The sequence below is a fragment of the Acinonyx jubatus genome, chromosome B3 (genome assembly GCF_027475565.1).
Source record: "Acinonyx jubatus isolate Ajub_Pintada_27869175 chromosome B3, VMU_Ajub_asm_v1.0, whole genome shotgun sequence".
NCBI lineage: Eukaryota > Metazoa > Chordata > Mammalia > Carnivora > Felidae > Acinonyx > Acinonyx jubatus.
Genome location: NC_069386.1, coordinates 73,013,584 through 73,026,469, shown reverse-complemented (window position 1 = coordinate 73,026,469; position 12,886 = coordinate 73,013,584). Strand labels below are relative to the sequence as shown.

At 49.4% G+C, this 12,886-nt stretch overlaps 2 protein-coding genes across 8 annotated transcripts; one reads left to right on the top strand and one right to left on the bottom strand.

Annotated features, from left to right (window-relative positions):
- Positions 1 to 258: 258 nt before the first annotated feature.
- Positions 259 to 7,163, bottom strand: TSSK4 (testis specific serine kinase 4). 5 transcript variants are annotated; one of them, XM_027065469.2, is made up of 5 exons: positions 7,007 to 7,163; positions 2,299 to 3,282; positions 1,731 to 1,945; positions 953 to 1,346; positions 259 to 540 (listed from the first exon to the last, which is right to left on the bottom strand). In XM_027065469.2, the coding sequence occupies exons 2-5, from the start codon at positions 2,521 to 2,523 to the stop codon at positions 358 to 360; spliced, it is 1,017 nt and encodes a 338-aa protein (XP_026921270.1). In that variant the 5' UTR covers positions 2,524 to 3,282; positions 7,007 to 7,163; the 3' UTR covers positions 259 to 357. The 5 variants fall into 5 exon arrangements, with proteins under 5 accessions (XP_026921270.1, XP_014941700.1, XP_014941698.1 ...); XM_015086214.3 differs by having other exon boundaries at positions 953 to 1,316; positions 6,491 to 7,149; XM_015086212.3 differs by having other exon boundaries at positions 6,491 to 7,141.
- An 84-nt stretch (positions 7,164 to 7,247) lies between these two features.
- Positions 7,248 to 12,869, top strand: TM9SF1 (transmembrane 9 superfamily member 1). 3 transcript variants are annotated; one of them, XM_027065465.2, is made up of 6 exons: positions 7,248 to 7,389; positions 7,814 to 8,175; positions 8,975 to 9,596; positions 9,883 to 10,068; positions 11,354 to 11,627; positions 12,202 to 12,869. In XM_027065465.2, the coding sequence occupies exons 2-6, from the start codon at positions 7,831 to 7,833 to the stop codon at positions 12,593 to 12,595; spliced, it is 1,821 nt and encodes a 606-aa protein (XP_026921266.1). In that variant the 5' UTR covers positions 7,248 to 7,389; positions 7,814 to 7,830; the 3' UTR covers positions 12,596 to 12,869. The 3 variants fall into 3 exon arrangements, with proteins under 3 accessions (XP_026921266.1, XP_014941653.2, XP_014941652.2); XM_015086167.3 differs by having other exon boundaries at positions 7,383 to 7,517; XM_015086166.3 differs by lacking the exon at positions 7,248 to 7,389 and adding an exon at positions 7,404 to 7,554.
- Positions 12,870 to 12,886: the final 17 nt, after the last annotated feature.

Genomic DNA, 12,886 nt, shown 5'->3' with positions numbered 1-12,886 from the left:
CCCACTGCTTGAACATTTAGAATGCACAGAGATGTGTAATAATAAGCATTTACTTAGAATAATGAAACTTCCCGAAAGGGATGTTCATCTGAGCACCCTCTCCCCCTGAGCCACATGTGAGCTATATACTGAATTACAGTGTTGACTTTAATAGGTGTCAAGATGACCAGTTACAGACTGGTTAGAAATCCACCTCTTGGACTCAGTAGTGTTCCCTGCTAGTTCCCTTGAGGAAAGAGTGTCTTTGACTCCAGCTGATGAAACTAAATCAGGTATAGATTTATTTTTGGTAGAAAAGATCGTTAGCCCCAGACCCTCCTGCTTTGCTCCTCTCTCAACTCCCTCCCTTAACCACTTTTAGGTATTGATTTCCAAGGACTGGTGCCGATTAGTGGTGCTGGGGGGTTGGCACATGGCCTCAAGCAGCCTGATCTCATGGGTGGGTTGCTCAGGCTGGAACTTGAGCACCCAAGGATCCTTGATGATGTCCAGGATGGTGGCACGCTTGGTGGCTTGGCATAGCGTCTGGAAGACCAGGTTCTAGGGCAGGGGAGAGAGAGGTCTTGGCTGAGCTTGCCTCCCATTGTGCCACACAGGCAATGAGCAGTTGGACCTGAGAGAGAAGCAGGATAGCCCATCACACCACTCTGGTAAAAGGGGGTGTGGCTCTGATTTTATCCTGATGAGCCTGGCATGTAACTCCCTGGAGCAGAAGGGAAGGGGGGAAATCCTTGCCTTATCCTGCTGAAACCAGCTCATCACTCACATCTAAGGTGTGGAGCCCAGGAATGGCCCTTTAAGCTCCCTCCCCACCAACTACTCTGGGGCAGGGGCTACAGTGTGAGACAGTGACGGTGGGGAAGAGCCTCCCCCAGGGTGGGGAGGCCTACATTAGGTATTCCCTCCCTGTGGGTCATCCCTGAGGCCTCAGCCCTCCTGGGGGAGCCAGCACCTTGCACTCCTGGGAGATGGAGTAGTTAGGTGGAAAAGTGACCTCCTTTTGAGTCTCTTTCAGCAGCTTTAAGAGATTGGTGTCATCAAAGGGCAGCCGGGCCACCACTAGAGTGTAGAGGATGACGCCCATGCTCCAGGTGTCAGACAGAAAAGGGTTGTAGGGCAAGCCCAGCAAGATCTCCGGGCAGGCATAAGCAAAGCTGCCACAGTAGGTCCGGCTGAGGTGGGTAAAGCAGTTCATATGGCGGTAAGAAGAGCTACCACGCACAGTCTGGTTAGAAGGCACCATCTTGGCGAAGCCAAAGTCCGATATCTTCACGTTCTCCCACTTGTCCAGCAACAGGTTCTCCAACTTTAAGTCCCTACCAGCAGCAGAAAGGCTGGGGGTCAGGCTGGGGAGAGGGCTTAGTATTAGACCAGGAGCTGAAGGGCAGGGGTCAGAGGCCAGAGATGGAAAAGGCAAAGTGGGAGACAGGTGCCGTTATGAGGACACAAGGTTGAGAGGACGGAACCATGGAGTTAATGAGCAGAGCCCAAAGGTGAGAGAGGATGGTACCTGGGGACCAGCGAGGGCTCATCATTGTAGTTCACAGAGTGCTGTGTTCACGGTGGGTACTACATATATGTTCTTGACCAGACAATTAAAATAGAGGGGATGGATGGGCCTAGATAACTGAGGAAGGCCAAGGGAGGGAAAAAGAGGGCAGAAAATGGAAAATATGCATAAAACCCCCTTGAGAGCCCAAAGGCCCCAGCCTGGGTGGCAGTGCCCTCACCGGTGCACGATGCCCTTGCTGTGCAGGTAGGCGATGCCCAGGGTCATCTGGGAGAACCACTTGCCAGCATGGGGCTCAGAGCAAGCCCCATAGTGCTGGATCCATTCAAGGACGTCACCACCCTGAGCCAGCTCCAGAATGATGTATACTCGGGATGTGGTTTCGATGGCCTGATAGAAGTTGATGAGGTACTTGTGCCGCAGGACCTTCATTACCTGGCCCCAGAAGAGGGACCCATCAAACCTGGGAAGGGAGAACCCTGGCTGTGCTCCCAGCCCTCCTACTGTCCTGCTGCTAGCCTACTTAGAACTTTGCAGCAGGATTAAACCCCAGAGGGCTGGTGGTTTGTGGGCAGACCCTATGCTTTGTACTTTTACTTTGTGAGGCGCTGGAGGTGAGTGGGTGGGTGGAAAGAGGTTGAATTTGTATCAAGTCATCTTCCTGCTGCATAGTAAGACATTCACCGATTTGGGGTTGGGGGTGGCGTTCTGGCTCTATCCCCTCCAGACCATGCCCAGAAGTCTTAATGAGCTTGGTACCAGTTCCCTCTTCTAGCCCCCTTTCCAACCTGTATCTCACGGGGCAGGAACTTGTTAAGGTAGTCCTCAGAGGCCTTCTTCTTTGAGATGATCTTGACAGCCACCATGATCTTCTGCTTTGTGTAGTAAGCCTCATAAACCGTCCCATAGGAGCCATTGCCAATGACCTTGCCCACCTCGTAACCATACTCCTCCATGACAGAGCGGTAGGCTGAGGTGGGTGGTGCTACCTCCAGGGTGTCTCCCTTCCGCATGGTGTTGGGCTTTCTGAGAGCAGGGAGCTTTGCTACTTAAAAGCCTATTATCTGCTCAGAAAGCCATGAGGGCTAGGGTACCAAAGTAAAGTTAGTCTTTGAAAGCTTGCCTATATAGTCACACAAGTCTGGGATGCTGGGCTCAACTCTCACTAGAAACGTGGAGGGGAAAGAAGGGAGAAGCAGTTCTTTTTGTCTCCACTAGCTGTTGTTACTTCTTTCTCCTCCTGGTTACGGAACTCCTCAAGGTCCCATGTTCCACATACATCACAATTCACCTTCTTTCCACCACTGGCCATAAGACTTGAGAATGAAGTGCACTTTGGAACATATTCCTAGAGGCAACTTCTGCAATTTGGTGAGACTCCCCGCACCCTGCCTGCCCCCGCCATAGATCTAATCCCTTCAACCATTCATGTTTATTGAGCACCCACTATGTACCAGGCTGAGTACTGGGATAAAATAATAAGACCAATAGAGACCCTATGCTCCTAGAGTTTTATTATCCAGCATGAGAAACCCACGTGTGAGAATATTACAGAGCATTATAAGGTGTTGTAGAAACATACTCTAAGGAATCTTAACCTTAAAATGTTTTTCTGGCTTAAAACAACCACCTTTTTTTTTTTTTTTTGCAAGTTGAGCTGGGCTCAGTTGGGTGGTTCTTCCAGCGGTCTCATCTTTGCTGGGATCGTTTGTTTCTGCTGCATATGGTCTCACTATCCAGCAGACTAGCCAGAGTTCCTTCACACAGTAGCACTGAATTTCAAGAGAAAAAAAAAAATCAGAAATTGTATGATCAATTGAAACCTAGGCTCCAAAACCACAAAGCATCACTTCCATAGCTTTACACCAGTAAAGACAGTTACAAGATTACAAGGATCACTCGGATTGAAAGGGTGGAATAGATTCCACCTGATTCTACCTCTGAACCTTGAAATGCATTCTTATCTTGCTTTCCATGACCTTAAATTCTGTAGGATTCCTCCTATCCCTCTGGCCACTCCTCACACTTCACTGGAGCCTTATCTTCTCTGTCCCTTAATCATACCGCAAAGTTTCTACCATAGGTCTTATGTCCTCATCCTTTAGGATCTCCCCCATTCCCAACACCTTATTTATTACATCCATTCTGACTGCTCCTAATCTTGTCTATCTCAGATGTCTCTGGAGTTCCAGATCCAGCATCCAACTGCTTGCTGGATTCACATGGACATGTTTGTATCTTCAACGTGCCATGTCCAAAACTGAAGTCTGTATGTTCTTGCCCTAGGTTTCCTCTTTCTGTAAGTTCTATACTAGTTGTTTTCAGTTCACACACCCAAATGTCACCTGGACCCTTCCCTCTACCTCGGCCCCTACATCTAATCTGTCACCAAATTCTGTCTCTTCTACCTCCTAAGTATTTTTAACAGTATGTTTCAGGCTCCCGGAGCAGCTGTCACTGCCTTAGCTGAAGCCTCTTTCAGTTCTCAACTGATCGCTCTGGCAAGCTTTCTGCTCCCCTCCAGTCTTCACCCTCAACTCCAAGGTGTAAATCTCATTTTATGCCCACTTAAAACAATTCAGTGTCTCCCCATTCTCCTCAGGATCAAGTCCAAATTTATATACATACACATATATATATATATTTATTTATATATTTAAATATTTATATTTACATATTTATATATCTGACCCTGCTTACTTCTCCAATTTTATCTTTTAACCTACATGCAATGCTACAGTCAAACAGAATTACTTTTCCTTCATTGCTTTCTCTGTCTGGCAAACCCCTACTCTCCCTTCAGGACTTAGCTCATAAGCTGTTTTAAGGACACTTTTACCAACTGCTCAAGAGCAAATTGGATGTTCCTCCCTCCTGGGTGCTCCCAGAGCCCCAATACTTTCTCTGTCACAGTGCCTGTGTTTTTTTTCTGCTTGCATCTCCCACTAGGCTGTCAGGGAGGTCAACTGGCAAGAAGAGGGAGATGAAGTCAGAGGTTTGAGAAGAATGGGTTGTGCAGAATAAGAGAGCTGATCTGGAAAATGAACAGGATCACTGAGCAGCACTGGGGGTCCAACTGAGGTTAAAAACACAATTTATAGACACACGATTTTAACACAATGTTAAGATTCATCTTGGGTATAGGTGCTTGAATACTGACAGTTCTTGAATATGAACCCAAGATTAAGGTTTCACTTGGCAGCTGGAATGAAACAATAATGGAAGAGAGGCATCAAGAACACAGTCAAGAATGTGGCTGAAATGATGGAATGCCAAATCTAAGCTGCATGGGTAAGGAAGACAAGCTAGAAAAATGCAGGTTGCAGGGAATGACAGAGATTGTGGTCATTGAAGGGTTAACCTGGATTTAAGACCGGGGGGGGGTGGGGTGGGGAGTGGCACTCAGGAAAGAACAAGGGAAGAATCACATTTCTATCTTCCAAAGCAAAACAACTCCCAACAAAAGATTATGCCATAGACTACTGGTAAATTCCTATTTACTGACAGCCTGCTGATCCTGCTGGCAGGATGGTTCCAAAGTTTGTTGGAAGCCTAATCTACATCCTCGATCTACCAAGATGAGTTGTCCAGGGCACACCATGGTAAGGAGAGCCACACAGCCCCACCCTCTGGATAGTTGGCTGGGCAGCCTGGTGGCAGCTGTGTTATCATTGTGCAGGGGGTAAACCAGTTCATTTGAAAAACATGTATTAAGCTGCTGACTTTATACAAAAGCACTGCTAAGGATATCAAGATGTATAACTTAGTCTTCCTGTGAGTAGTTAGCAATTAACAAGGAAGACAGACACATAAGTAAAATAACAGTCCAGTGAGGTAAAGTGCTATAATCAAAGACTGGAAGATGTAAAAGCAGGCTTTATAGGGGAAGCATTTGCACTGTTAGAAGTCTCCAGGCAGGTAAGAAGGGAATGGTAGACTGGGCAGTCTAGGCAAAAGGAGCTACATAAGCTTGTAGACTTGAGAGAACATGACATTCAAGATTCCAGTTTGAACACAGGACAGGGTTCCAAAAGGGTAATGTACCTGGAGAAGTAAAGATCCAGGTCTGACAGGTCTCATATGCCAAGCTTTTAAGAATTTATCCTATGTACTCATGGTCAAATTTTAGTCAAAATCAAAGCCTGTTAAAAAATAATGACCAGTCACCCCCTCCTCTAAGATCCTGATTTGGTGGGACCCAGGTCTCTATGTTTTAAATAAGCTTTTGGTTCAATCTGATGAGCACCAAGATTTCAGAACCACTGTTGCTGGAAATAGGACACATTTTAAAAAAAATCTTTATAGCAGCAGTATGGAAAATGGATCCAAGTTGGGAGGTGACCAGGACACTAGCAAGATGGCTATCATGGTAATTTAGGTGAGAGAGGGTGGGACCTGAACCAAGGCAGCTGCAACGAGGGCAAGTATTGGAAAATATTCAGGAAATAAGCAGGGGGGGCTTGGTGGCACTGATCTGAAGAGGATGTCCCCTGGGGACAGGGGAGTGAGAGAGTCCCAGGTTTCTGGCTTCTCTAAATTACTTTTCTAATTACAAAATCCACTGATTATCTAAAAAACTCAATCCCCTACTTCCTGGAACCTCACCTCCTCCTACAGGGAGGTGAGGCACTATTTCTTTACCCAGGGAAAGAGAACCTTAAATCTGCATCCTTACATGTTGCCCCCAAGTGGCCAAACGGAAGTCACTGCCCCTGGGTCTGAGCTTCAAAACTCTCCCAATGGCAGATACCCTTAAAATAGCCAAGACAGGCAAGGGTAAACTTTTCCAGAGTAATCTGCAATATAAAACTGAGAAGCCCAAACGCATGCGCGCGCGCGTACACACACACACACACACACACACACACACACACACACACACACACACACGTAAATAACAAGAACACCGAAAGAGTCGAACGTATGCCAAGATTCTTTGCCTGCAGCTTAACAATAACCCTGCCAGGCTGCCCAACTCACCCGATAAAAGGGCTGACACCCTGTCTCTTTGCGTGTCTCCGCACCAGACCTGCCTCAGGCTTGCCTGTCTTCGAACATGGGACTGTCATTATTTGGCCGGGGAGGCCTCCAGCACAGCCTCGGGAAGACATTTTTACTTCTGTATTTATTTTTTGGCGAGAGGCCACTCGTGACGGGTTGGAAGAGGAGCAGTGAGATGAGATGCAGATTCCAGGACACTTGCACGTACTGTGCCCTCGATGTCCCAGCACAGCGACGCCCAAAGTCTCACCTCCGCCCGGGATGGGGGCCATCAACCGCCTCTCTGAGCTCGCCCCCTGCATTCGGTGGCGAGACCCACCGGTTCAGCCGGCAAATGCTCCTGGGCGTCCACTAGGTGTAGGCCCAGCCACCAACCGGGCTCCGTTTCCTGGACAGTTACTGGGCGCGTGCGGCGGGCACGGCTCTCCGGCCTCTGCCGGCAGGTGCCCCCAAGTCTTCCCTGGGACGGGCGAGCGGCCCGGCAGCGACTCTTACCCCAAAGTGGCGTCCGCGTCCCCACAGCCAGGCCTCAGCCTCAGTCCCTGCCCGAAAGACCGTCGGCGGAGCAGCGCACCGGCCGCAGCTCCGGGGGCGTGGTCCCCACTAGGCTCCAGAAAAGGAGCTTTCCGCCCGGCTGAGGTCCCCGCGGGTGAGGCGGAAGTGGTAAGACTGACGTGTCCCGGGCTGCTCTCCAGATCGCCGGGAGGGCCCACCGCCGGGGGACGGGCCAGCCGGGCCTTGCGGGCTCTCCAGAGCTGGGCCGGGCTCCCGACTGGAGAAAGCTAGTCGGCGAACACTTAACTGAACTCAGTGCGGTCTACCGTATGGTGTGGCAACAGCCGCTGCGATCAGGCACCGCGGCGGCCAACCTCGTGGAGGTCGGTCGTCAGGTCCTTCCCGGGCCGCCGCTAGCGCGCCGCTCAGGGGGGAGACCCCGGCAGGAACCCAAGGGCAGCTACGGGGCCGCAGAGGCCGCGGCGCCGCCTCGGCCAGCCCTTCCCGTGCGGTGAGGACCCCGCGGGGGCCGCGGGAAGGTGCCTGAGGTGCGAGGCCGCGTGGCGTTGCCATGGAAACGGGCTGGGGCGCGGGGAGGTCCCGGGCAGGCGGGCTGCGGGAGGGGGGCCCCAGACTGAGAGAACAGGAGAGCAAAGGAGGACAGTGTGACAGTGTTGTCTGGGGGTCGGGAGGCGGCCTCCCGAAGGAGGCCTTGGAGAACCCAAGGGGAGGAATTGGAGCGGTTCGAACGACTTGACCTGGGGCGTCAGGAGTTGGTTTCCATAACTGCAGGACTCCCCCAAACAGGTTCTGCTGCCTTAAGGATGACAGTCCTAGGGCACCCGCGGAGTTGGAGCTACCAGTGGTTGTCACTTCTGATGCTGCTGCTGGGCACAGGCCATGAGCCTGGGGTGGAAGGTGTGACACACTACAAGGCCGGTGACCCCGTCATTCTATATGTCAACAAAGTGGGACCCTACCACAACCCTCAGGAGACTTACCACTACTATCAGCTTCCGGTCTGCTGCCCTGAGAAGATACGACACAAAAGCCTTAGCCTGGGTGAAGTGTTGGATGGGGACCGAATGGCTGAGTCTTTGTACGAGATACGTTTTCGGGAGAATGTGGAGAAGAGAATCCTGTGCCACATGCAGCTCAGTTCTGCACAGGTCAGCCTCTCCACATTGGCTAGAAGTCAGCCCTCCCTCCCAGGGACTAAACAGTGTCTTACAATTTATGGTCTTATAGCACCTTTATGGAAATGATCTGACTTAACTCTAACTACAATCCCACCAGGTAGTCAGGACAGGTGGTATTATTTGCATTCAGTTGAGGAAGAAACATACTTGCTCAAAAGTGACTTTCCAAGACCACATGGATACTGAATTGCAGAGGTGATATTAGAGCCCAGGGCTCCGGACTCCAGGCTGCTCTGTTGGTAATAAGGTCCCAACTATCACTCCTATATAGTTGTTTCCTTCCATACTTACCTCTTGGCTTTCTTAACTGGCTCCTTTACACTCTAATGTTTCCTGTGATGCTTTTTTTTCTTTAGCAAATCCTATCTTAGGGCACTTTTCTTTAGTCTACTCCAGACCTTCTGACACCTTGCCTTTCTCCTTTTTCTACACCTTAACCCTGTCAAGTCACATTGCTCGTTTTGGAGAATCCCAGCATACTAGGTTCTAACCTAGTGGTTCTCAGCAGGGGGCAATTTTGTCTCCCAAGGGATATTTGGCAATGTCCGGAGATAATTTTGGTTGTCATTGCCGGGAGGGGGTTGGGGGGGGGGGTGCTACTGACACCTAGTGGGAAGAAGCCAGGGATGGTACATATTACAGTGCACAGGACAGCTCCCCACAATAAAACTTATCCAGCCCAGAATGTCAGAAGTGTCCAGGCTGTGGAACCTTGCTCTAACACTATGCCTGGGGAGGCCATATCTGACTCCTGACTTGCTCTTTGTAGGTGGAGCAACTGCGCCAGGCCATTGAGGAACTGTATTACTTTGAATTTGTAGTGGATGATTTGCCAATCCGTGGCTTTGTGGGCTACATGGAGGAGAGTGGCTTCCTGCCTCACAGCCACAAGATAGGGCTTTGGACCCATCTGGACTTCCACCTAGAATTCCACGGAGACCGAATTATATTTGCCAATGTCTCTGTGCGGGACGTCAAGCCCCACAGCTTAGATGGGTTACGACCTGATGAGTTCTTAGGCCTCACCCACACCTACAGCGTGCGCTGGTCTGAGACTTCAGTGGAACGTCGGAGTGACAGGCGCCGTGGTGATGACAGTGGTTTCTTTCCCCGAACACTGGAAATCCATTGGTTGTCCATCATCAATTCCATGGTGCTTGTGTTTTTACTGGTGGGTTTTGTGGCTGTCATTCTCATGCGTGTGCTTCGAAACGACCTGGCTCGATACAACTTGGATGAGGAGACTACCTCTGCAGGTTCTGGTGATGACTTTGATCAAGGTGACAATGGCTGGAAAATTATCCATACAGATGTCTTCCGCTTCCCTCCATACCGTGGTCTGCTCTGTGCTGTGCTTGGTGTGGGTGCCCAGTTCCTGGCCCTTGGCACTGGTGAGGTGATAAAAATTAATCAGGGATTTCTCTCAAGGGGTAGAACTAAGTTGGTGGTTTGTTCTGGAAAGATCTGCAGATCTTCTCTTCTTTCCAAGGTGAGAGGCAAACCTAAGGGGTGGGTGGCTTTAACAAGCATGTGTATATTCAGTTGTGGGTTTGCTGAACAACAGAATTAGGGGATATTGTTTTCCTTGGGTCTGGGAGAAAGGGGGATGATTCCTCTGAAGTTGTCAGAAAAGGGACAGGGGAGACCTGACACAGGCTTTCCACTACTACCCTACAGGCATTATTGTCATGGCGCTGCTGGGCATGTTCAATGTGCACCGTCATGGGGCCATTAACTCGGCAGCCATCTTGTTGTATGCCCTGACCTGCTGCATCTCTGGCTACGTGTCCAGCCACTTCTACCGGCAGATTGGAGGCGAGCGTTGGGTGTGGAACATCATTCTCACCACCAGCCTCTTCTCTGGTGAGGATTGCCCTTTCCCTGGTGGGCTGGCCTGGCGACTGAGGGTTTAGGAACTTACAACACATCATGGAACCTGGGATAGAATTAGAGTAAGGCCTTAAGGGAATGAAAATGGGCAAAAGAAACAAGAAAACCATTCAAAAGACAAGACTGCATTTCTTTTGCATAGTTTAAAAATTAAGTCCTTAAAATATTCTAGGCAGCATGGTAAGCACTCTGCATGCCTTCATCGCATTTAATCTCCACAATAGCCCTATGCAGGAGTTAATATTGTCCCCATTTTTACAGATGAGGAAATTGAAGGCTGGTTAAGCAATTTGCCTGAAATTACACTCCTAAGAGGAAGCAAACCAGGTTTCAGATGCAGGCAGTCTGACTCTAGAGCCTGTATTCTTAACCATTATGTTAAGAGTGAAATAACACTCTTTCTTGAACATATTTCTTGATAGTCCCTTTTTAAAAGGTTTTTTGGGGGCACCTGGATGGCTCAGTCGGTTAGGTGTCCCCCTCTTGATCTTGGTTCAGGTCATGATCTCAGGGTTGTGAGTTCAAGCCCCACATTGGGCTCTGTGCTGGGCTTAGAGCCTACTTAAAAAAAAAAATTTTTTTTTTAACGTTTATTTTTGAGAGAGAACATGTGCACGCATCAGTGGGGGAGGGGTAGAGAGAGGAGGACAGAGGATCTGAAGTGGGCTTTGCACTGAGTAGAGAGCCTGATATGGGGCTTGAACCCACAAAGCATGAGATCATGACCTGAGCCAAAGTCGGACGCTTAACTGACTGAGTCACCCAGGTGTCCCCGCCAAAATAAGTTTGTTTTTTTTTATTTGCAGGCGGCTACCCCACTCTAGCCTTACAAGCCAGCTTGTCCTTTCAAAGGCAGCAGTAGTAGTATGCATTTTGAACCTTTCGTGTTCCCAATCTTGAGTGTCTGATTTATACTCCGTCACATTTATGTTTGAAGAGGATTTTCTGAAAATAGGGCCTTAAGCCAAAGGAATGGGTCATGCTAGGAATCACCAATGCTACAGCAGAACAAGCCCTGGGAGGCAGGTGGATTGTGTTTCTCTTTGATCATTATGTAACAGCTGCCTTGACCCTTAATGATAATGGATGGGGGAAGGGATGTTGGTAAGATAAGGAACTGAGAACTATGGGATGTGAAAAGGGGAGGTCAGCCTGGGAGCAGGATGCTTCATCTCTCTCCCTGTTAGGTCTAGTCAGAGTGGGTGGCCCCAGGGATGTTCCTACAGCTGACCCTCCTTCTGGGGGCCCATCCCTGCAGTGCCTTTCTTCCTGACGTGGAGTGTGGTGAACTCAGTGCACTGGGCTAATGGTTCGACACAGGCTCTGCCAGCCACCACCATCCTGCTGCTTCTGACGGTTTGGCTGCTGGTGGGCTTCCCCCTTACTGTCATTGGAGGCATCTTCGGGAAGAACAACGCTAGCTCCTTTGATGCACCTTGTCGCACCAAGAACATCGCCCGGGAAATCCCGCCCCAGCCCTGGTACAAGTCTACGCTCATCCACATGACGGTTGGAGGCTTCCTGCCTTTCAGGTATCCTCCCTTTATGCTCTGGCCATCACTCTCAGGTTCCCAACTTTAACTGCCTTTCTCAGTACCCTGACCCAACAAGAGTGATGATCCCTGGTTCAGGTGCACAATTAAGAGATCATTAAATAGTTCCCCCTGTATCCAAGCAGGACTCGGCTTAAATCAACTCAAAGATGAGGGTGGCTCACTTATAAAGCTCTCCAAAGACATTGCTCCGTTCACTGCCTTCCTGGTTTCTGACTTTAGTGTCCACAGGCACCAGCTGGGGCTTAAAGCCCATGTGATTGCCTGTCCAATTTTTTGAGTACCTCTAGTGCCAGGCAGATAATATAGAGCAGAAAATAAAACAGACAGGATCCTTGCTCTCAACCTATCAGGGAAGCTGTTCTTGAAATGAGCACAGCTAGTCATGGGTAAAAGAGTCCCCACGGAGCCAGGAACTGTAGGGCAGGGAGTGGAGTGGACCCACTTTCCACAGTGACCCGGTAACATGGAGGGGGTGGCTGGATTTTGACCTGGCCACTGTGCTGGCAGTGCACAGCCCTTTAATGCTGTGTATCCTCTCTTCTCTTCACAGTGCCATCTCTGTGGAGCTGTACTACATCTTTGCCACAGTATGGGGTCGGGAACAGTACACTTTGTATGGCATCCTCTTCTTTGTCTTTGCCATCCTGCTGAGTGTGGGGGCTTGCATCTCCATTGCGCTCACCTACTTCCAGTTGTCTGGGGAGGATTACCGCTGGTGGTGGCGATCTGTGCTGAGTGTTGGCTCCACTGGGCTCTTCATCTTCCTCTACTCGGTTTTCTACTATGCTCGGCGCTCCAACATGTCAGGGGCAGTACAGACAGTAGAGTTTTTTGGCTACTCCTTACTCACTGGTTATGTCTTCTTCCTCATGCTAGGCACCATCTCCTTTTTTTCTTCCCTAAAGTTCATCCGTTATATCTATGTTAACCTCAAGATGGACTAAGTTTTGGGTGGCAAAACTATTGATCTTTTCTCCCATTCTTCACGTCCAGAGGCCCACTGATCTCTTACCAACGTCTCTTCTGATTGACTGAATTGTGTGATGGCATTATCTACTTCCCCTTTGCCCTTTGGGCCCCTCTTCCCCCCGGAGGGCCTGGAAATTACAAATCTCTATTATATAAGGAGTATATATTTGAACTTTTTATGTTGCCTTTAGTTTTGGTCCTGATTTTTCTTTTTACAATTATCAAAATAAAATTTATTAAGAAAAAGGATCCTGTAGTTGGAGGGT

Coding starts and splice junctions, on each gene's coding strand:
- TM9SF1 (XM_027065465.2), top strand. CDS start 7,831: ATGACAGTCCTAGGGCACCCGCGGAGTTGGAGCTACCAGTGGTTGTCA. Junction 8,176..8,974: donor TGCAGCTCAGTTCTGCACAG/GTCAGCCTCTCC, acceptor TGCTCTTTGTAG/GTGGAGCAACTGCGCCAGGC. Junction 9,597..9,882: donor GTTCCTGGCCCTTGGCACTG/GTGAGGTGATAA, acceptor ACTACCCTACAG/GCATTATTGTCATGGCGCTG.
- TSSK4 (XM_027065469.2), bottom strand. CDS start 2,523: ATGCGGAAGGGAGACACCCTGGAGGTAGCACCACCCACCTCAGCCTAC. Junction 1,347..1,730: donor AGCAAGGGCATCGTGCACCG/GTGAGGGCACTG, acceptor CCCTCTCCCCAG/CCTGACCCCCAGCCTTTCTG. Junction 541..952: donor CCATCTCCCAGGAGTGCAAG/GTGCTGGCTCCC, acceptor CCCCTGCCCTAG/AACCTGGTCTTCCAGACGCT.